At 33.3% G+C, this 23,915-nt stretch overlaps 3 protein-coding genes across 3 annotated transcripts; 2 read left to right on the top strand and 1 right to left on the bottom strand.

The window, feature by feature from the left end:
• The first annotated feature begins 2,556 nt into the window (after positions 1-2,556).
• LOC139894305 (mitogen-activated protein kinase 15-like) lies at positions 2,557-7,904 on the top strand. Its single transcript, XM_071877524.1, has 10 exons — positions 2,557-2,958; positions 3,180-3,588; positions 3,670-3,797; positions 3,898-3,957; positions 4,106-4,255; positions 4,588-4,743; positions 4,829-5,040; positions 6,596-6,700; positions 6,885-7,027; positions 7,130-7,904. Exons 1-10 carry the CDS (start codon positions 2,935-2,937, stop codon positions 7,465-7,467), a joined length of 1,725 nt encoding a protein of 574 aa, XP_071733625.1. The 5' UTR covers positions 2,557-2,934; the 3' UTR covers positions 7,468-7,904.
• Positions 7,905-9,352: 1,448 nt separating this feature from the next.
• Positions 9,353-15,881, top strand: LOC139887790 (uncharacterized). The gene is made up of 5 exons (XM_071870846.1): positions 9,353-11,332; positions 12,496-12,915; positions 13,201-13,382; positions 14,467-14,595; positions 15,812-15,881. Exons 1-5 carry the CDS (start codon positions 9,353-9,355, stop codon positions 15,879-15,881), a joined length of 2,781 nt encoding a protein of 926 aa, XP_071726947.1.
• Positions 15,882-15,897: 16 nt separating this feature from the next.
• On the bottom strand, positions 15,898-16,287 carry LOC139887789 (uncharacterized). The gene has a single exon (XM_071870845.1). It carries the CDS (start codon positions 16,285-16,287, stop codon positions 15,898-15,900), a length of 390 nt encoding a protein of 129 aa, XP_071726946.1.
• Positions 16,288-23,915: the final 7,628 nt, after the last annotated feature.

The following is a 23,915-nucleotide window of genomic DNA, read 5'->3' as shown; positions in this document are numbered from 1 at the left end:
CGCGTTTACAATACCGCTGTAAATAACAGTTACCAAGCTACAGGGAAGTATGCCAGTGGTACAACTCAACGTAGAATATATTTTTCAGTTACTTGTGTCCATAACGTAAAACATAAAATACATGTATTCTCATCCCGAAATATTTAGAGTTTAAAAGTGGGACTATATACTCACGTTCGTCTTGAAGATATATATATTTTTGACTTGGTCTTCCGGTTGATATCACGAACCTATCCATATATAATATATCAATATGTTTTCATTTTAAAACAAACGTTATATATATATATACTTGTTATACTTTTAATACTTTGAATATTTCCTTAGTCCGAAGTTAGCTGTCCGAGGTTAGCAATTCAATTTTTAATGGTTCATTTTTAGATGTTTAATATACCCGCAATAAATAAAACCCCCAACGAAATAAATAAAACCCCAACGTATATGTATTGGTCGAGATTAATCTTGACCCATGGTACCGGTGTTGTCAAATGACGTGTTGCGTACATAAAGTACCGGTGTTGTCAAATGACGTGTTGCGTACAATCATGGGATCTTATGATTAATCTTCTCGTGTTGCTTACGGGTGATCCTGAACCATATGAAATTGAATTATGAGTACATATATATAAAATATCATGTTATCTTAGAAGTATGTGATTTTATGTAAATTTTTCCAATGAATCCCGAAGTTGAAAATGTCTAGGATAGCCAATTTTGTTTCGGTCATAGTTTCTTCGTTACAAGTCCGTTTTCGTTGATTCAAATTGCCATCTTCTTGGATCGAGTTCTTCTTTAAGACTATGAACTGTAAATACCTTGGTTTGTATTCAAAATCATACGGCATAGGTGAAAGTTTAGTGAAACATATGAAGTTAAACATTTTTGTTACAACAAAATCATTTAATGACCATTTTTCCAAAAATACTTATACTTTGAAAAACCAAGTTTTACCTTGTTAAATTAACATATAAATAAGTTATGTTACATGTCTTGAAGCATTTTAAAAGTTAAGTTAGAAGGATCTATTTAGTTTGCAAACAAGTTTGAAAACATTCAAACTATGTTCTTGTTGTTAAACTTTTGTACCACAAAATAAGATAGCTATATATATATGAATCGAATAAGGTTATGAACATAGATTCTACCTCAAGTTCCTTGGATGAAGTTGCTGTAAAAGAGAAGTAAGAAGCTAGAATCAAAAGGGTGTTGGAAGTGGATGAAAGATTGGAAGTAAGTTGGTGTTCTTGGAGGGTTTTCTTGAAATGTTTTTGTATGGTTTTCTTATGGTGTTTTAGTATGGTTTTTGAAGCTAGATCTTTATGGAATTTTGCTGGGTTGTTATGGAGTTTAGAGAGTAAGAAAGAGTGTGTGTTTTAGCTAGGAAATTGAAGTAGTAAATGAAGCAAAATGATCATGTATATATACACCCTAAAAACGTGTTTTATGAGGTATATGGACAAAAATTCCAAGCTATCATTTTATGTATCTAGTCCTAATTGCTTCCAAATTCAATTACCTAGCCCTCATGGCATGAACAATGGCTGGTTAGGTGGTGATTTTGATGTGTATTTACTATTAGTAAATACGTATAGGAGCTGGGTATGATACGGTACATATACCGTAGATATACGTATAGAAATTTTGTGAAAAATGGAATGAGGATTCAAATATAGCTATCTTTTGTGAATACACTTATATGGTTTTATGTATTTAAGTCTTTAAAAGTGATTAAATACATTACTTATACAATATATGTATAACATTATAAGTCTTAAGTATTTATGTCAAATAACGTTACGTATAGTTATCGTTTTGAAAACTTAAGTTAGTAGTTTCAAAATATACTTGTAACTTATTGTTATTAATACAAAATGAGATATTAAAACATTCTTTAATCATGTTAAATATGTATATATACATATATATACACAAACGTATAATTATCATATATTGTATAGTTCGTGATATCATCGGTCAAACTAGACGATCAAACGTTGTGTAAAACTCTTTTCGGAAATATAAATCTCGACAATTTGGATTGCTTATCATGTTGGCAAGGTTTAATTTATGTAAATATTAATCTTATAAGCATAGAATGATCGAAAAAGTGCGGGTCGTTACACTCCGAAAGGTAAAACGATTGTCAGGTAGTTGGTGTTCGGTTTGTTCTTTTTGCGTTGATGGTTGTTGTTTAGTTATATCTGGGTTTTCATATTAGTTCTTGTAGTGGATTGTGATCCGAGTTTATTTTAGTAATCCAGTTGCTCAATGCTCGAGCTAGTTAACTTTTGCTCTTTGTTTAGTGATTGGGTTTTTTTGTTAGCCTTGCAGCGATTTTGGTTCAAGTGTATCTCTGTTCGTCTTCCTCATCTATTGATGAAAAGACTTTTTTTTAATGTTATCGTTATTTTGTAAAAAAAAAAAAAAAAAAAAAAAAAAAAAAAAAAAAACTCCATAAATATCCAAATAGAAATACGTACACATATGTAAGTATACGCGGATCATATCTGTCTTTAGATATTTTAAATCCCTTATCTGTCTCTAGATCCAAAATCCATCTTCAACTTGTGCAAACAAAAAACCCAACAAAAGAAGGGTTTCTTTTCTTCGATCTATACACACACAAACATAGTTCTTGTAAAATAGTCATCATCAATCTTTTGTTATTATCATCAATCTATTCATTGATTTCATCGGTTCAAAAACCCCTATATCTTTTCGCATTCATACTACTACTAACCAACATCAAGAATTTGATTTTTAAACTTAAAAATTTACTCTTTTTTGTACCCAAGTTTAGGGGTTTTTGTGTTCTTGATTGACTTAATTTTGACTTGTTTTTGTCAAATTAATTTTGGGTTTATTTTACTGGATCTTGTTTGTTTGTGATCTACTAAAAGTTGCCTTCAAGGTGTTTGATGCTTTGCCCCTGAGATGCAGCCTGATCAAAGAAGAAAGGTAATCTTAAATTGGTGTAATGATTGCATTTGTGTAGATATTATGTTTATTTGTACAACTGTTGATTGATGGGTTATCATAGGCGATAGATCAGTATATGTTTGAAAATGTTTATGTTATAAATTTTATAATAGATTAATAGGCATATGTTTAGGCTAACATAAACTATGATTTGCATTTGATGGTTTCAATATAAAGTTGTAAATGATTTGATGTTGCAGGGATCTGCGGAAGTCGATTTTTTCACCGAATATGGTGAAGGAAGTAGGTATAAGATAGAGGAAGTAATAGGCAAAGGAAGCTATGGTGTTGTATGCTCTGCATACGATACTCATCTTGGCGAAAAAGTAGCTATAAAAAAGATAAATGATATATTTGAACATGTTTCTGATGCAACTCGCATTCTTCGCGAGATTAAGCTTTTACGGCTTCTTCGACATCCGGACATTGTGGAAATTAAGCACATTTTGTTACCGCCTTCCAGACGAGAATTTAGAGATATATATGTGGTGTTTGAGCTGATGGAATCTGATTTACATCAGGTTATTAAAGCAAATGATGACTTAACACCAGAACATTATCAGTTTTTCCTTTATCAACTTCTTCGAGGACTGAAATACATACATACAGGTTATATCTATGTGTTCATTTCAAGTGGTTAATGATTTGTTATATTTATATATGGTTTCTGATTTTGATTTACTTTTGCAGCCAGTGTATTTCACAGAGATCTTAAACCTAAAAATATATTGGCAAATGCTGATTGTAAACTCAAGATCTGTGACTTTGGTCTTGCAAGAGTTGCCTTTAATGATACACCTACTGCAATATTCTGGACAGTATGGCTTAATTTCACATTACTGTTATATATTTATTGTGGTCAGATATTAGTATTTAGTATTTAAGTATATATGTTAAATTAAATTGTTTTGATTACAGGATTATGTTGCAACAAGATGGTACAGGGCTCCAGAATTGTGCGGATCGTTTTTTTCCAAGGTAAAATAGCCAGATTTGCAGTTATATGCTTTGAGTTAATCGAATGTAGTGGTACTTTTGATTTAATGGCAGAAAAAATGTTTTTGTTGTATTAGTAAACACTATTTGTGGGTGGAACTTTTGAATAAACCTTAATGTGTTTGTGCAGTATACACCGGCTATAGATACATGGAGTATTGGCTGTATATTTGCAGAGCTATTAACGGGAAAACCTCTTTTCCCGGGGAAAAATGTGGTGCATCAGTTGGATATAATGACTGATCTTTTGGGGACGCCATCACCCGAAGCCATAGCGAGGGTCTGATCCACTTACTCATGAATCGATACAAAATGTGTTTGGATATGCGTTTTGGCACTCATTACTTGTTTTGTAAGACGTTTATACATGTTCAAATGAAATTCTGCTTTTCAAGAAAACAATATTCAAGATCTGAATTAAACATCCTGCTAAATTTTAATCTGGTTATTACAGTTTTATAATCCATAATCATCTGAACTTCTTTTTTGATAGCTGATTTGCATGATTCTGATTGTTCAACATGATGTAATCACTTCCAAAACGCATATACAATCCTTTTAGTTTAGTTGTTTTCATCTTCATGCATATTAATATATAGCTTACACAATCAGATAAGAAATGAGAAGGCCCGAAGATACTTAAGCAGCATGCGGAAGAAAAAGCCTATTCCTTTTTCACAAAAGTTCCCAAATGCAGATCCGCTTGCCCTTCGCTTGTTAGAAAAAATGCTTGCGTTTGAGCCTAGGGATCGCCCTACTGCCGAGGAGGTAATATCTTATCTATTTTATGTACGTATCTTGTTATAACTTATTTTATATGTATTGAAAAAATCAGATATTATTCCATTTATAGGCTCTTTCGGATCCATATTTCAAGAATTTGGCAAAGGTTGAGAGGGAGCCATCTGCTCAACCCGTTACCAAGATGGAGTTTGAGTTTGAAAGAAGAAGAATTACTAAAGACGACGTGCGTGAATTGATTTATAGAGAGATTCTTGAATATCATCCAAATATGCTTAAAGAGTTCTTGGATGGAGCTGAACCTACAGGCTTCATGTATCCAAGGTGCTCGATTAACTGGAAATATGAAGTTATTCTGCATTTAATATAATTTTGTTTAATCATGTAAATTAAAGGGTAGAGGTGGAAATCTTGATCTAATTGTTTACAAATGTGTCTGTTTGGATTTGTTTTAGATTAAGTTGGTTGAACAAATCAAACAAAACAGAAGTTGCCTGGCCTGCACCTGATCTGTTATGACCCGTACCAAGAAGTTATCTGGGTACACAAGAACAGTTTCTAACCCATTACCCAACCCACCCACTTTACCTTCAACAAAAAGTGTTATACCCCAATATGTAGCAGTTGTCAATAAGCCCAACTCAACTTATCATTTATACTTGTATTACTATACAGTAGGATGTTTCAAGAACTTGCTGTATGTTCTCATTGTTATAAGTTGCAAATTGGGCGGGCCCTATAAAAATAGGCTATGTTTAGGACAGGTCAAAATAGGTTGAGTTGACATGACTGCCTAGAGTTTTAAGAAAGTGACTTATACTGTTGAATTATTTCTCTTGACGCCACACCATTGTTGTTTGCTCTTTACTTGTTGGAAGTAATATATACACGTAATTGACCCATTTTCACATACATACATGATACATTGTAACATCAATTGAGATTGCCTTCTTTACCTTTTGTTCCGCAATGCTATTTCTTTCCACGGTTGAAAAAGACACGGGACGAGTCGGTCAGGATCTTGAAAGGTCGGACAAAAGCAAAGAGCTAGTATGAGTCTCCTGCTCTTAAAAGGTGTGGATTAGCAGCTTCGACCTTGAATCATATCTCGGTAGAGACGGGGTCGAGACGGACATTGACCAACGTTGACTTGTAAATATAATATATCAAATGTTATTACTTTAAACATAAATATTTTAAATAAATAATGATTTCCAAATAAGATATTGCGGTGTTAGGTTAATTAATTACATGCTTTTTATAATGTTATCTATAATTATAGTGTATTCAATTTTATATCTACAAGGGATATTATGCAAGGCAACGTTTTTCCTAGCATTTTTAAATGTGCTTGGGGTTTTTCGTTTACTCTAGAACAAGGCCATACCGACGTTGACTGACTTCGACCCAATTTTTGACCGTTGCTCGACTTATTAAATGTTCTTCGAAATGGGACGAGCTAGTCACCATACCACCGCATTGGCCACCGCAACCGCTGTTTGCAACCATGTTTCTTTCATTAGTGTGCTTTTAGTTGAAAGGTTAAATGATTAGTCAATAATGTAAATAGAACTCCCTCATGGATCTTTCTCAATTGCAATTTGCATCTGCTGACTAAATTGTTAAATGCTTTCATTTTCTTTCTAACCATCCAAAATTAGTCTAGTGGTTTGAGTCCTAATAATATCCTCACATGAGGTCTAGGTTCAAACCTCACTAGCAACATATATTGGGGTGTTTAGGGAAAGGGTCGGAAACGGTCACAGGATAACCCGATTAAGCAGCGTACACCTAAGTAAAAATATTTTTCTTCCTTGGGTAGTCTTTTTTTTAAACCTTTTCCGTTACCTTATCCATAAATTCTCTTTCTGCTTTACAGTGCTGTTGATCAATTCAAGAAGCAGTTTGCTCATCTTGAAGAACATTATGGCAAAGGCACATCGGCTGCTCCTCTTGAGAGGCAACAATGTTCATCATTACCCAGGTATATAACTAATTGTCACTCTTCAAAATTTGTGGCTAATATCTATTTCTATCTGAGGTATAATGGGCAGGTTGAATAACAGAAGTCCATATTTTGACCATATTATAAATTAGTCTAAACAGTTATTGGGCTGCTTATGTTTTGTGTCCTGAAGTTAGTTTTTTTGCTTAATTTTTGGGTGCAGGGCCTGTGTTCTATACCCAAAAGAGACTGGCCAAGGTGCAGTTGACGTTACAAATGGCCTATCTAAGTGCTCAATTAAAGAACCTGGGAAGCAGTATATGACTAACCCTTTGCCAATGAGCAGACTTCCTCAAAGCATCCAAGGTCCTTTTTTTTTTTTCTTTTTTTTTTTAATACCCATGTACTCTGCAGTATGTATTATATGTGTTATGCGTTTCTGATATATTGTTATTTTGCCGTTAACAGGGGGAAGTGCTGCAAGGCCTGGTAAAGTAGTTGGTTCCGTTATGCGTTACAGTAACCACCCTGGACCAACAGTTGCACCTGCACCTGCACCTATAGGATCAGGAGATGCGTTTGAACAACGAAGAGCGAGTAGGAATAACAACCCATTAGCTGCCCCAACCCAATTCCCTCTTCCCACATCTTCCTACCCAAGGCGAAGCACCAACTCAGGTACCTGCAAAAACGATAAGGTAGAAACCAGTATAGATGTTTCAGGTAATGGGATACAATCACGACCTCCATACGTTCCAAGAAAACTTGCTGCAGCCCAAGGCGGGCCCGGTAGTCAATGGTATTGACTTTCTTAAATCGTGTTCCTTCGTGGGTCTGTTTTGAAAGTTGTGTAAAGGCTTTGCGGGCAAGCAAGTTGACTATCGTACACCTGGCAAGATTACCACAAGGAACTTTCTTGGTTAAACCGACTGGTAAGCATGTGCCCTTTTTGTTAGCGTTGGTCTATTTAGAGACATAACGGAAGATGGGGGAACCTTGACGATATTGCATTGCGTATAAAAGACTATTAAGCAGCTAACAGCAAATAACGACTCCGTAATTCACTAGCTTACTTCATGTTTTAACATTGTATAAATAACTATCAAGTTGAACAAAGACTAGCATTTATGTCAATTGTATCTTTGTAATACGTACTTGTTTAAAGATGGTGAATATGTTATTTTTGGATTTGGCTTTGACTACAGCCTTTAAAGTCATGTTTTGTGATAATTAAAATAGGTATTTGCTGTTAGCTACAAGTCTATACCATGTGCATTACAACTTGCAAGATACATGATTTTTTGCTGTTTATAGAAGTAGAAAATCAACATGTTATGGAAAGACTGCGGATGTTAACGAACTATTACTCAACACCTCCGATAATACACAATAAAAAATAAAAAATAAAAAAAATAGAATTATAGAAAACAAATCTAGAAAATGACATTCTATGATTTTATTCTTTCAATGCCTTCCTCCAACTTGATAAAAGTTCATAAAAAATACAGTTTAATGATTTGATGAGTAATTGTTATCCTATAATCATTTACACGTCTTAAACTCTTCATAATAGCTTTAATGACGTCATTAAACCTAATTACGTGGATATTATAAACGAAAAATTGTTTAAAAATGTATTTAATTTTCATCAAATTTCTATCGTATGCATTCAACTTTTAAATCTTATCATACAATAGGAGATTTAAAAGTTGAATGCATACAATAAGAATTTGATAAAAATTTAATAAATTTTTAAGCAATTTTCCCTATTAGAAACGCGTTATGTATCATGTCTTAGTATTAAACTGATGTTATATATTATAAAATGTTTTGACATCATAGTATATAGATATTTCAAAATTTATTTCCTGATTTAATTAATTTTTTTGAAAATCTATGAAGAATAAATTTAAGAAACCATATTTTTTAGAAATATGGGTAGCTAGGGATGACAATGGTCACCCAATTCAGCGGATATACATCCGATCACCCAATTCATAATGGATATGGATAATTTAAATGGATATGGACACGAATATGGATAAACATAAATGGATATGGATAGGGATATGGATGAAAATTCACATCCATGGATATATCCATTATCACCCGAAATACATATATAAATACATAAATGTGGAAACTAAAATTAAATGGATATGAATATAGATATGGAAGAAAAAAAAACCTAAATGGATATGGAAATGTATATAGCGTCACCCGATTCATATCCGATTCATTGTCATTTTTATGAGCAGCCAATCATACACTCAAAGGATGACAGATGGGACCCTTCAGCTTAACACTTTAGTTTGCTTAATCCCATCACAAATTACCAGCTAATTTCCCACCAATTTAAATAATTCTATTTCCAAGTCACTACATACATTACTCCACAATCAAATATACTCAATTAAACAAATTCTCAGAAATTTCAATTCAATTAAGTATATGCTTCAAGCATACACATTTCAAGTTAACAAGAAAACCAAAAAGCATAAACCTTTTTAAACGGATCCGCAAACTGCTAAAAGTGTCTATTATCTTGCCTTTTGATACCCATGAAAAAGATAAACTTGTTCTCTAAGCTCCCTTATATTCCCATATAAATAAACTCAACTTGACTAACACAAACTCACCATCATATACTAAAATTAACACACCATTATGATCAATCAACAAAGAACCTCAATGGAAAGTGAAGGCAGTGTTCATCTCCCAATCGACGACATTTCGCCTCAACTAAATCAAATCCGTCGAAAAAACACAACCATTTTCGAACCACAAAGTAGTCTCACAACAACAAATAGCAGCAACAACACACCATCATTTGCAAAACAAAAACAACTCTCAAGAGCACCTGAAAAAAAACTAACCCTTTTCGCCCTTCGGCTAGCCATTCTAGAAAAAGCAGCCACTGGTCTAGGAACCCTAGGGTTCATCTGGGCCACTGTAGTACTCCTAGGAGGGTTCGCTATAACAATTGAGCAACTAGACTTCTGGTTAGTAACCGTTATTCTATTAATAGAAAGTACTAGAATCTTTAGCCGAAGTCACGAGCTTGAATGGCAGCACCAAGCCACATGGTCGTTAGTTGATACTGGTGTCGGTAGCTTTCACCCTATAACGTCGAGCTCGTTGTTTCATCCTAGGACGACAAGTACTAGGAAGAAATACGAGAGCGAAGTTACTATAAAAACTCCTTCTAGAACATGGATAAGTTCAGATGTTCCTTTACTTCCATACGGTAGATGGATTTTCGTATCGAGTAATATTAGTAAGCTTCTTTATTGGTTACAGTTACTATCTGCTGTTTCTTGTGTGTTCATTTCGGTTACACGTTTACTGAATCATAATTTCGACGATGGTCTGAAATTAGATAACGTTAAAATGAATCGAAGATCTGCCCTTTCGATCTTTTATGGATTGGCCTTGGCTGAAGCTATGTTGTTTCTTTTGGAAAAAGCATATTGGGAATGGAATGTGATTTATAAAAAAATGTTAGAAAACGCGAACGAAGAATTAGAATTAGGGCATACGGGTATGATTTCGGTTAGAAGGTTTTTCTATGATTCATATTCGATAAGTATTAATTTAAGTATATTTGATGGATTGAAAATGGACATGGTTTCGTTTTCCATGGAGCTTTTGAACTCGGATTCATCCGATGAACAACTTATTGGCGTTCGAATTATGGAAAGATTTACTACTAATTCGCGATTTTCTGAAGACACGCTTCAGAAAATCGGGATTACATTATCGGTAATCGAACGTTTAGTCGAAATGATAAACTGGAAAGACTCGCAACAAGAGGAAATTCGACTTTCTGCTGCGAAAATTGTTGTTAAACTCGTCGCTAAAAAGCAAAACGCGCTTCGTGTAGCTGGTATACCTGGTGCAATGGAATCTATATCTTCGTTACTACACGTTAACCGATCCTCATCGGTCGAAGTTCATAAAAGCGAACTCATCCAAGATCATGGAGACTACGATTTTTGGTCGTTTAATCAATTAGGTCTCCTAATTCTTAAAAAACTCGCTCGTGATCATGAAAATTGTGACAAGATTGGTAACACAAGAGGCCTGTTAACAAAAATAATCGATTTCATACACGCTGATGAACGTTTATTTAAAGATAAACGTGCCACGTCATCACAAATTTCGACGGTGAAACGATCTTTACAAGTTGTGAAAATGTTAGTAAGTTCAACTGGTGTTACTGGTACACAACTTCGTACCGAAATTTCAGAACTTGTGTTTACAATTAGTTACATTCGAGATATATTAAAGTACGGTGAAAAACATCCGAAATTACAAAAACTTGCGATTGATATTTTAACAAGTTTGGCATTAGAAGATGATGCAACTGAAAGAATTGGGGGAACTGGAGGTGTTTTAAAGGAATTATTTAATGTTTTCTTTAGGGAAGATATTAATTGTAATTGTAATAATAATTATAGTTATGTGAGAATTGCAGCTGGTGAAGCACTTGGAATGTTGGCTTTTAAAAGCACACAAAATTGTCATCGTATGTTGAAGCTGAATGTAATTCAGAAACTTAGCGACGGGTTGGAAAGTTCGTTGCTACGTGTAAACGCGGCGAGAATATTGAGGAATTTGTGCGTTTATAGTGGAATGGGTTTCTTTGAAGAACTGCGAACCATCAAATCTGTTAGAAATCGGATATGAATTGACTGCCGGATTCGTTCTTGAATCGTGTAATCACTGTCTCTATAAAGTATTTCGACCCTACGATTGCCACAGTTGCACGAAATCTTTATAGGGATCAAACAAGAACGCAATCAGTGTTTTGGGCAACGAAATCACTGATCAAATTGTTAGAGAATTTGTGTGTGTTTCTGTTGGTTTGATGAATGCAGAATGATGAACAAAAACGTTCATTAAACTGTTATAGGAAACAGTTAAACCGAAAGGGTGTAACCCTTCAATTTTGGCGGGAAATTCGGGTATACCAAAAGATGCAACTATTCGCTTATACTCATTCGGATGCAACGTTTCTATGTAACGAATAGTGCAAATTCTGTTGAGGTTTCGGGGCGCTGCCCCGAGCCCCGCGAGGGGCGCTGCCCCCTCGACCCCTGCCCGCTCACCTGGGAGCGGGACCCCAGCCAGGGGCGCTGCCCCTTGGACCCCGCCAGGGGCGCTGCCCCTTGGACCCCGCAAGGGGGCGCAGCCCCCTTGACCCCCGCATTTTGCGCGACAGTTAGTAGCCAACTCTTACGGGCGTGTACTCCACACTCTCCGAACCCGTTGGTAAGTATAACTAGCTAACACCTGCATTCAAGTAAATCGCAACTAACTAAAATGTACGTTGGAAGACACTAAAATCACCAACAAAATCCGCTGCAACAACGGTAAGATTAGATTCTCTTAAAAGGGTTAAAAAAAATAAATCGTTCATATACTTTCATTTTTGTTCCGATCCGATGTAGGTTATATACCTGTAAAAGTAACAGCGCACAGACTATAAATTTATTGTTTATGTGTAATTATCAACAAATATAAAGTTTTGATCTGATAATTTTTGTCAAACTTATGTGGTGATAAGTTGGCGCATATATGTCATCTTTAGTATAGCCTGGTGTGTCTTGCGCGTCCATTTTCTAGGTTTCTATAGGCAAACTCTATAGACATCTAAGAAAAATGGCAAATTGGTACTTGGTAGACCATTTTCTAGGTTACTATATGTATTGATAAAGACACAGGTTAAATGCATCATTTTATAAACTAATGTAGTTAGGAGTTTGCCCTTTATATTTTTCGGAATATTTACAAATAATTAATAACCTAGCTACTTTTTGACATTCTTGCAGGTGCTTAAAGAAATAATGACAGACGACATCAAGCTACAAGAAGTAATGGTTGGATTAGCAGCACACATGTTCAAATTTATGACATACGAAGAAGCTAGCACAATGTTCATAAAAAGCGGCATACATGATGCTGAATTAGCGCTCGCGCTGATTAATATCTTGAGAAAATATCCGAACCCACCAATGAAGACTCCAAGGTTAAGGCGGTACGTTATAGAACTAGCAATCTGGATGATGAAAGATAACACAACCAACATTCGTACGTTCAAGAATTTGGGTATGATGGAAGATTTAGAACGTGTTACAGAAACTACATGCGAACTCGAAAGCTTTAATATATTCTCTGGTGCAATTGGATTGAGTAGGTACAAGATATCAATGCATTCGTTGGTTGAAACAGCAATGAACTTAATGGTTGATGTATAGTGATTGTAAACTTAAGTACTTTATAATATTCAGAATTTGTGTATCTAACTGTAGATGTAAATATGGATATGTACATACATATTATCTGTTATTATCAGCAATAACAAAAGTTTGATTAATATATATTATATGGTTAAAAGTTTTAAATGTAGTTTAAAAGAATGGTAAATTCACTAAATTGTTAAAAATCATCTATCTTAATTAAATCCTTATTTGGGCCACATCATAAGCCGCATTAGAAGGGTCTTTCTCACTTGGTTAGTAAAGTCAAGTTTTTAGCTTTATCTTGCTGGTGATGACGACATCTCCGCCTCTAACCAAACACGTTGGAGTACCGCATCGTCAACCATACAACATTTCTTACGGTGGCATCCCGATACTCAACTGGTAGGAGTTATTCTCGACACTATCGAAGTGAAAACCCACTCTCAATCGCTCTTTTTAGTCGTCGAACTAGATAGGTAAACAACCTAGGTGAACAAGAGGCGAACCACTCTGCTGATGAGTCAACTATACATTTTTTTTTAAAATAGCCTAAGGAGGAGACGATAACCTCTGAGCTCAAAGATGGAGAACATATTTTTTTTTCCGGTTTTGCATAGCTTATTCAAAATGAACTGTCTGATCTAATATGGGCCGTAGCACTAAAAAAACCATAGTCGACAGAGTTCCTCCTTTGCATTTCAAGAAAAGTCTTATATCGAAAATTTGGAAAAAAATAATAATACATACATATAATTACTTCATCAATTAATTTTAGAGTACTAGAATATTCATGTTCTTATGAAATTTTAGTTACCGATCTCTAGTAGTCTTTAAGAAAATAAAATAAAAGAATGTGTTCCATGTAATGTTAAAGTTGTACATTGAAAATTGTTTGCTATGTATATATACTTCTCTTGTAAGTTATAAACACTTTGAAATGAATACTTCGTATATACTAGAAGATCATTGGTCCAGTGGTATCGAGGTGGCCTTTCTACCAGGATGTTGAGAGTTTGAGTCATGCTTAGGAAAATCTGTATATACATATATATTTCGTGGTTAAATTGTGTAGTTGTATGTGAGTTTGTCTTTCAAAAAATATTAATACTCCGTATAAGAACACGACACAATGATCGGGCTGTTTTTAGCTTACATATGGTTAGACAAGAGTGGGACAATTTTCTCATAATATTCCACATCAAAGATTACAAAACATATATGAAGTAAATTACAACGGTTACGAACTATATGCGATAACTACCAGTTTAAACTACTACAATAATGCAAACGTGGAGTAATAAATGCATGAAAGAGATCGTGGTCCGAAATTGTAGGCGTGCAAGGATCCAGCAACTACACACAACTTCTCTTCTTTATTTAATTACGTAGATAAGCATAACTAAGACGTTGGGCCGAATTTCCTTGATCCACTTTGGTAGTCTTGATGATCCATTATGATTGGTAGCGGGCTGGAACTTTCTTCTGTCGCATGGGCCTTCCTGATCCAGTAGCTATAAGCTTTCAATTCTTATCAGGTGATTAGTTGTTTACTTGTTAAAGCACCATCGATGCAAAAAAACATGAGGGAGGAACTTCGGATTTTATGGGCTATAGTAGGGGTGGAGCCACCATATTAACTATAGTGGCCCGTGACACCAGTCAACCAGCTATAACTAGGCTTAAAACTAGGTGCAAATAGGATTAAAAGTTTGGGCTTTAGCCTAGTGCACCCAATAAAGAATCATGTGGTTTATAATTTAAAGAACAAGGAATGTATGTATTGTAGCTTGTGGTTTATATTATAAAATATCTGTATAAATGTACGATATACTCCGTAGTTGTAAAGAGAAGCAATTACTAGTGTTAGGGATGAGGGATTTATGGATCATTTCCAACTAATCAAGGATACAAGGACATTTGTAATAAACGGTATCTTGATTTTTTTAGTTTGTACCGAATCATAGCTTATAACTTTGTGCCACCAATAAATTAAATTCCTGGCTCCGCTCCTCGGCTATACAATCCTATCATGTGTGTATGGTAGCCATTCAAAAGTTTGTGTATATCAAAAAATCACAATCATAAACAAGAAAGATACCATAAAACAGATTGACTTTGACTTAGTCAACATCTGTTTATTTCGTTTGTCTGGCAATGTCACAACCGCACAATTATTATTTCCAAATCAAATTTTTTGACCCACCACACACCATCAGATCCATAACTTCTCAACTTGAAAGTAATGATGTTCACGTCGATAATAGAGAATGAATTTTTAGTTAGACGAATATATCATTAACTCAAATAAAGATTGCCACGTACATTTGATCTTTGAAGTTACATTCTAAGTCAACATCGTTTTTCTACTAAACGGAAAAGGTTTTTTCTGTTTAGGCTACTCGAAGAAATATAGTATGTATTACTCAGATTATGTGATCTAATCGGGTTTTCTTATAACCATTTCCAATCATTTTTCTGGTTAATTTGGGCAGATTAAAAACCCCTAAATCTCATTTCTAAGAAATGCAATTTAAATCTCTAACAAATATACTCACCAACTGAATGTCCAAATTCTCAAGCTTAAAATCTTGAAGAAAAAAAAAAAAAACAATCTTGTCAAACTGAAATGGTAATATTTGTGCACGCCAAAACATACTTGTTGCATTCTTTGGTTAGTATATTGTACAAGAGTTAGCATTTTGTTTAGATTAATTTATCTTTTTTAATTAAGAATCAAATAATTGTGCAATCACCCCTATAGTATTACACAAGATGACTTTCAAGTTTCATATAGCAAACCCTGAAACCACTCAAGATATGCAATTGGTACTCAAGCATACAAATATATCTATTTCCAACTAACATTTCTATTTACTTTTATATAACATAATTGATAATTGATCAGCAAAAAGAAAAAAGAAATGGAGAAACAATACAACATACATGAATTATCAGCAGACATAGATCAAGCATAAAAAATATTTGTGTACCCTACCACCATCCATAAACAGCATTTGTGTACTTATTTTTAAGCCATTTGAAACTCTTCCTAAAAGATCCTTTGACTTTTCCTTCAACAGAGTAGACTTTATAGCTTGCAACCCTCTTCTTTCTCTGAAACTCAGGATCATTAAAGCTCCAAGATTTTGTAGTTGACTTTCCTTTCTTGAAGTCAAAATTTCTATAATTGCCAGCAACAACAAGATCCATATTGGTTTGTGGATGTTGACCATGTGAAACACTATAAGACCTGAAATTATAAGGTGGGTTGTTGTCAAAATTGGATCTTTTTGGTTTTGGTTCCACTCCACCATAGTATCTCTGTATTTGCATATCTCCCTCATCACTGTAACTATATGATCTTGATCTATAATCTCCCATGAGTATGATAGTTTTGAGATGAGGGGGGAGAAAGAGAGATTTGGGTGGTTAAAAGAATTGATATTGGTGGTAGTTTGTAAGAATCTAGAGTATCATGTTTGTTGAAAAAAAGGTACAAAATATAATTATAATTTTAATTATGATATAATGAAAAAAAAAGGACAGTATATATATGCTGGATTTGATTAGTCAATGACAGTCTAGACTTATTGGGAGAGATGTATTTTGCTCAAACAAGCAGGTAGGATACTTTGAACAGCTGAGCATGTCACGATGACTACATAAATTTGGAAGAATATATTACTAATAGGATTTGTGGTCTTTAAATTTAGTATTCCTAATTTATAAATGGTGGCTATTTTATATTTTTGTCTCATTAATGTCTATTTATCTGTCTTTATAGTTTTGAAAAAATGATTCAATATTGATAATAATAAAATAATGTACCAGTCAGTTGTTTTTTTTTTTTTTTTTTTTTTTTTTTTTTTTTTTTTTGCGAAAAAATGAGAATTATATTAAAGGGAGTGATAATTTCATTAAATGATTGAAGACTATCGAATACAAGTACAATGACGGAATCAAATTCGGTCAAGAAAAGTGAAATTACAAACGAGGCTATAAAGCCTAATGACAAGCCTAGTGGCACAATAAAAAAAGGATTTTGATCCCATGCAAGATTGTAATCCATGAACTAAGTTAGAGATTAGAAGCCCATAAAAAGACCTCCAGTCAATTGTGACCAAGTCATATACGGAGTATTGAATGCGAAGTTATATAAGACTTAAGCCCCGTTTGTTTAGAACTTGATGGACTTAATGATATAAAATTGAATAAGTCGTATGGTGTTTGTTTTTAACTTATTTTACTAACGGGTGGTGTGGATGACAAATGAGAGGATTCAATGTCAAAATTGCCGTTAAAAAAAATAATTAATAATAACATATTTTTTTTATTTGTTTTGAAAGACAACACCCAAAATGTAGTAGAGTAGGATTAAACTTGGATCTCCTTTAGAGATTCCTAAACATCAACGGGTAGGTCATTTCTTGAGGTCAATATAATAACATCATTACAAAAAGGAAGCTGCTAGAAGTGAAGTAGCATTAGATGAAGGAAGCTTAGCTGTTTCGGATTTGGGTGTATGATAGATGTAGACGGGTTAGATGGCGGATTTGTTTTGGGAGTTTGAATGCTACGGGTAGGGAGGATCGGCCAAGGTGGTTTCTATTCCTAAGGTTGTGGTATCTGTTAATAAAGGATGCAATGAGAATGTTGATGGAGTTTCTTAAAGTGTTGAAGTTAGTGGCCAGGAATAAGACTTGTAAGAATAAAGGTAAAAAGAAGGTAGTAGAAGATAGTGACTTTATGTTGCGAGATCAAGATGAAGAGCTAATGTAAACAATAACGGGTAGGACAATAACGTTCAAGGTTTTTTCGAAGGGTTGGAGAAGCGTGGTTTGTTACAAAGCTCGTTGGTAGTGGATCATCCAATGTATTATCTTACTCGTTCAACTCCCGTGCGAGGAAGGAGATTCATCAAGATACCGTAAACGAAAAGTTAGTTAACCCAGGCCAAGGGGGTCGTAAAGCCCCTTCGGTACGTGACCGAATAGTTTGCTTTGGTATGTTCGTTTCCTTGTTATTTTGTTGCTTTTTTGGATTTTTTTTTCTTTACTTGTTTAAGTTGGTTGGGTTAGGTTTTGTTTAGCTTCGGTTTGTTGTTGCTCTAATGGTTAGCTAGTGTCATGTTGTTTGGGGCCTTTCGGTTTGTTTTGGTCTCAGGTTAGGCTCGCTTGTAGATAGCATGTGCTCGTTATCCTTATGATTTTTTTTCTCAAGTCTAGCCGCGTGTTTTGGTTGTATGTTGTTTGGCCGATGAAAGTGCTTTTGTTTTTATAACATTCGTTATTTTTGTCAAAAAAGGAATTAGTTTAAGAAATTGTATTCAACTATGACACAATATTTGTCGTATGTATTCAGTCTATTTTAGTAGATTGTGCACACATTAAACTGTATTGTATCGTTATTGATATATTGATATGTTAGATATTAGATTAGATATCATAATATTTAAGTTCCCTTGCGATCACAGGTTTCACCATCATGACTCTAGGCAACTTGCAAAGCGAGTTGTTGGCTCGAAATTAGTTAGCTAGTTGAATCATTTGAGCCCGAAATAGAAAAGAATATATTTTTGATGACATACTCATCGAACACCATGTTTTCGATGACATGGTCTTTTCCAGTGTTAGTCTACATCACGTGGGGTGCACACGAAAGCTGTTTGTTTTATTTTACGAACATATCTCAATCAGGAAACTGTAGATCCATAACCGGGGTTTTTGGAAGTCCATGAAGTGCGAATCATAAACTTCTGCCGCATCAACAATCAACCATTGAATTAATGAAATTATGATTTCCATTTTTTGAACAATTTAGGGGTCTGAAAATTTGAAACAGAAAAAGGAATTAGGGTTACAAATGAATGAATTGGGTTAAATCATTTTAATAGACTCAATTACGTAAAATGACAAAGCAGTTCTCGTGTGCACCTCACGTGATGCAGACTAACGTTAGGAAGCTAACATCTGTTACCTTCAGGGAAAAATAGTACAAGTTTTTCAAAAATTATGGTCTTACACGTCAAAAATATGTTAGGTCTATCTATGAATCTTTGAGCAAACACTTGAGATCAATGACATAACTTTGTATTGTAATTATATTATAAGTTATACGAAATAATTTATATATTAACCAACATAGTATGACACAAAAATTGTGAATATTAATATGCTTACGTTATGTTGACGTCAACATGTCGTCAGCTATTTTGTCTTATTATTAATTTTATATTTTTATTCTAAAACTAAGGTACTTAAGAGTGATGATAGGTAAACAACCATTTTTGTTATGTACACAATAAATTATGTTTTCCAGTGTTGTAATGTACAACACTATAAAATATAATTGGTTGTGTATATAAAAAATGGTTATGTACATAGAGAAATATTCAAATGAAACCAACTTTTAAGTTGAGATTCAAGGGAACAATCAGAGTACGACATGTGGTGCGATAATCACACGTGATTGTAAAAAAAAAAAAAATTCAAAAAAAAACTTTATTTTTAATTTTTTTTTTCGATTTTTTATTTATTTTTTCGAAGTTTTTTTCCAATCACATGTGATTGAATTTGACATGCAGTAAATCACATGTGATTCTGCATGCCAATCACATGTGATTGTAAAACCCAATCACATGTGATTCTGCATGTCAAATCCAATCACATATGATTGAAAAAAATTTATTTAGTAAAATGACGAATTTCAGTAAATTTGTGCTAAAATCTTTAAATACCAAGTTTTTGATCAAAACTTGATCAAATCAACGAATTAAAGTCTGAAATTTTGATCACGAAACGCTAACAAACTTAATTAAATCACCGAATTAAAGTCTGTTTCATGTTGAAATTTTTTTTTGAAAAAAAAAAGATTTGAATTTTTTTTCAATCACATGTGATTGAATTTGAAATGCAGAATCACATGTGATTGTGTTTTACAATCACATGTGATTGGATTTGACATGCTAAATTTAAAATATATATATATATTCGAAAAAAAAGAATTTTTCAAATTTTTCAAATTTTTTTTTTAATTTTTTTTCTTTTTTTTCTTTTTTTTCAATCACATGTGATTGTCGCGCCACATGTCACACTCTGATTGGTCCGTTGAATTTCAAGCAAATTATTGAATTCAAGGGATTACAACTCTATGTACATATCACTTTCCCATACTACAACACAAAAATTGTGAATAGTAACATGCTTACGTCATGCTGACATCGGCATGATGTCAACTATTTTGTCTTACTCTTAATTATATTTTATTTTTCTAAAAATTACCCGCTGCAATGTGCGGACTTCCTAACTCGTTTAATACACAATAATTGAACACATGAGTATTATTTTTTTGATAGACATTGAATTTAAGACATAAATGAATATAGTTTCGACAATAAACTCTTTTTGGTTCCATCAAATATTTATGTATTTAAACAAATAATAATACATTTATAATACCAATGGTTTGTGTTTACTTTTTTTTTGAACTATTAACTATTATTTTTAATTTTAATTCTAATTCGTTACTTGATTATTAGTAAACTAAAATTTTTCGTGTCTCATCGGGGTGTTCAATATCTAATATGAAATCACTTAAACCAAATAACGAGAAGTTATCAAACCGAAAAACATAATCGAATTTAGAAGATGATTTTTGGATCGATTTTCGATTTTGAAAATTCCAAATTTTGTTTAATCGAAAACCGAATTCAATATATACAATATTAAATTAATATATAAATATTATCATATACATGTGAAATATATGATTTGAGTTAATATCTTAACTTATAATGTCAAGTTGAAACCTATTTGAATTTCATATTTTTTTCTAATTTCTTTCATTTCTGTAATTTTGAAATCGTATCAATTTTAAGTTGAATTTCTTGTTCAAGTCAATATAATTTAATTAATGAAATTTATGTACTTCTTTTACAATATGATTATGAGAAAAATATACACCATGACTAAGACAAAGATACTTTTAGTTTTTCCTTTTGGTTATGGAATCTGTTTATTTTCCTAATATAATAGACTTTTTGCTGCATTGGTCCCTTAATTATATCTCATTTTGTATTCAACGTCCCTCAAGTTTTTATATTGCTTTCAGCATTCCTAGATTTTCAAAAAAGTGCACTCGGCATCACTTCGTCAAACTGTCGTCCAATTTATCCGTTAGGTGCCATCAGGTGATTAACACGTGATGGGCATTTTCGAAATTTTACTTCATTTTTGACCTTTTTGTTGTGTTGGTCCCTCATCTTTATATCGTTTAGCTACGTTGATCCTTTCATTTTACAATTGTTGCATGGGTCATCCCTCCGTCTAACTTTCGTTAAAATTTTTTGTTAATTGTTAACATGTGCATTGCATGTGAGGGTAAATACCTCTTTTTACCCTTCATCTCCATCTCCATTTTCTTCACTTAAACATTATAAACACTAATTTAATTAACCCATCGAAACCAAACAACTAAAAAAATTGTTATTTATGAGTGATTTCCTTTTTTAAACTCTTGAAACCAAATCGAAAATAAAGGACTTTCAAACTCTTGAAACCAATTAAAATTGTTATTGTACGAGCATTTTTTTATATGTTTGATTTTAATTGGTTAATTTAATTAGAATTTATGATGTTTTAGTGAAGAAAATGAAGATCAAGATGAAATTGATGATAAGGGGTAAAATACGTATTTATCCTCACATGAAATGTATTTGTCAAGAGTTTACAAATTTTTTAGCAAAAGTTGGACAAAGGGACCACCCACGCAATAATTGTAAAATGAAGGAATTACCGTAGCTAAACAATATAAAAACGAGGGACCAACAGAGTAAAAAAGACTGAAAATGAAGTAATAAGACGAAAATTTTCATCACGTGACAGACAAACTGGACGACAGTTTGACGGGGAGATGATGATTGTACTTTTTTTAAAATCAAGGGATGCTGAAAGCAAAAATAAAACTTGAAGGAGTACGTCGATTGCAATATGAGGTATAATCAAGGGACCAACGGAGTAAATATAATCGATATTATAATATAATTATATTACGATATTCTATATGATATCAATGTGAGCGAAGGTCACAACGTTATTGTATAATCACCATGGGTATTAAGTTGTGAGTGTTTTTTAAAGATGTCAAATTGTTTGTTATACTCTTTTTTCGATCAATGCGGGTAAAGCTCACAAAGTTTTTCTGTTTGCTCTATATGGATTTTAAGTTTTGTTTGTTAATTCTAGATTTGAAGTTTAAAATACCATTTTATTAACCTTTTCTTGTGTCTCACATAGGAAATTTAAGGAACATAATGTGTATATAAATTTAAGGGAACCCCTTCTAGCATCAATTAGTTTTAGAGTATCAAAGAACTCATGGACTAATATCATGACATTGTAAATAAGTTTGTAGTGTTATGTTTGATTATGTATATTAGTTTAATGTGATACTTTACATAGGAGCTTTTGAAAGGCGAATTTAGTTTGAATTCCATTTTAATCGTAACCGAATGGAATTGAAGTTCGATTTTGGTATTGACGTTTGAATTCGATATCGGTTTAATTTTGATTTCAAAAGCTTCTAAACCTTATTTCATTTCATCTCCACGTCCTCATCACTAGGGATGTGTATGGTCCATACCCGGACCGAACCAGGCAATACTCGGACCGGACCGAAACCCAATTTTTTTTTTAAAATAAGAACCAAGGACCAGACCATTTATACATGATTCGGTTCGGTCCGATACTAGCTTCAGTCCAAGTCGGTTCGAGTAAACACCCGGCCCATTTATGTTGTTAAAAAAACTAATATATATTACTTCATTCCCATATTTAGAAATTTACATCAAATAAAAATCAATATATAACACGTATAAACGAAAAAACTTATACAATCAATTTATAACACGCATACATTATTAGACCATCGTCTTATTACTAAATTAGGAGCTTGTATCATGTAACAATTATAACTCTTTTTGCTATAAGTTATGTACATGCTAAATGTACGTAAGTATTTTTTTGATTAAAGATTGAAATTATTAAGAGTTTACCCATTTACTTACTGGTTGAAATTTAAAAGAGTTTATCTTGATGTTGAATTATTAGAATCTTTATACATCTAGATCTTAAATTATAATCTTTATTTTATGTAAAGAAATAGAAGATGTTGTTGTTGGTGGTGGTAGACTTGGACGGAGATCGATGGCAATGATGATCTGAGATTGGCGTGTGTGGTGGTCGCAGGTTGCCGGAAGTAGATGGCGATGATAGTGGGAGCTTGGCATGTGTGGGGGTGGCGATGGCAGGTGGTGGAGTGGTAGTGATGGTGGCAGGAGGCAGGAGTTGTTTGTGACAAAGACAGTAGTTGTTAGTGGATGTTGCAAGTTAAAAGATGAAAATGCCCTTGTAGAGCAAAAAGACGTAAATAGCCCTGTGAACAGTAAAAGTGCATGAGGTTTAGCATAGTTTATAAGGAGTTGTTTGTGACAAAGACCGTAGTTGTTAGTGGATGTTGCAAGTTAAAAGATGAAAATGCCCTTGTAGAGCAAAAAGACGTAAATAGCCCTGTGAACAGTAAAAGTGCATGAGGTTTAGTGTAGTTTATAATAATTATAATATAATATTTACTTAAACATACGCGTCGAAAATGAGTTATCCTATATGATTATTTTCGATCATATTTCTGGGCATTTTAAATCTTTTGTAACTTAGATTCAAATAAAATACATATTATGAGGATATTAAAGCACGATAAATTAATGTTGGCGAGATTATTCAACGTCGGTTTAGTGAGCTTGAAAAATATAAAAATTCCAATGTTCTGCTAATGAAATTATTCCATTTAGGAAAAAGTTATATAAATGACAAATCAAATTTACTTTAATAAAAATAAACTTTCATTCATAAGAAAATAAATATTAAAGGACTTTAAAATAATGCATATTTTATCGTTCATGGATCATTCAAAGATGTGTAGAAAGTCAGGTTGAGAGTGGCGATTTCAAAATT

Source organism: Rutidosis leptorrhynchoides, chromosome 2, assembly GCF_046630445.1.
Source record: "Rutidosis leptorrhynchoides isolate AG116_Rl617_1_P2 chromosome 2, CSIRO_AGI_Rlap_v1, whole genome shotgun sequence".
Taxonomy (NCBI): Eukaryota; Viridiplantae; Streptophyta; class Magnoliopsida; order Asterales; family Asteraceae; genus Rutidosis; species Rutidosis leptorrhynchoides.
Note: the sequence above shows the minus strand (reverse complement) of the source record. Positions and strands in the feature narration are given on the sequence as shown.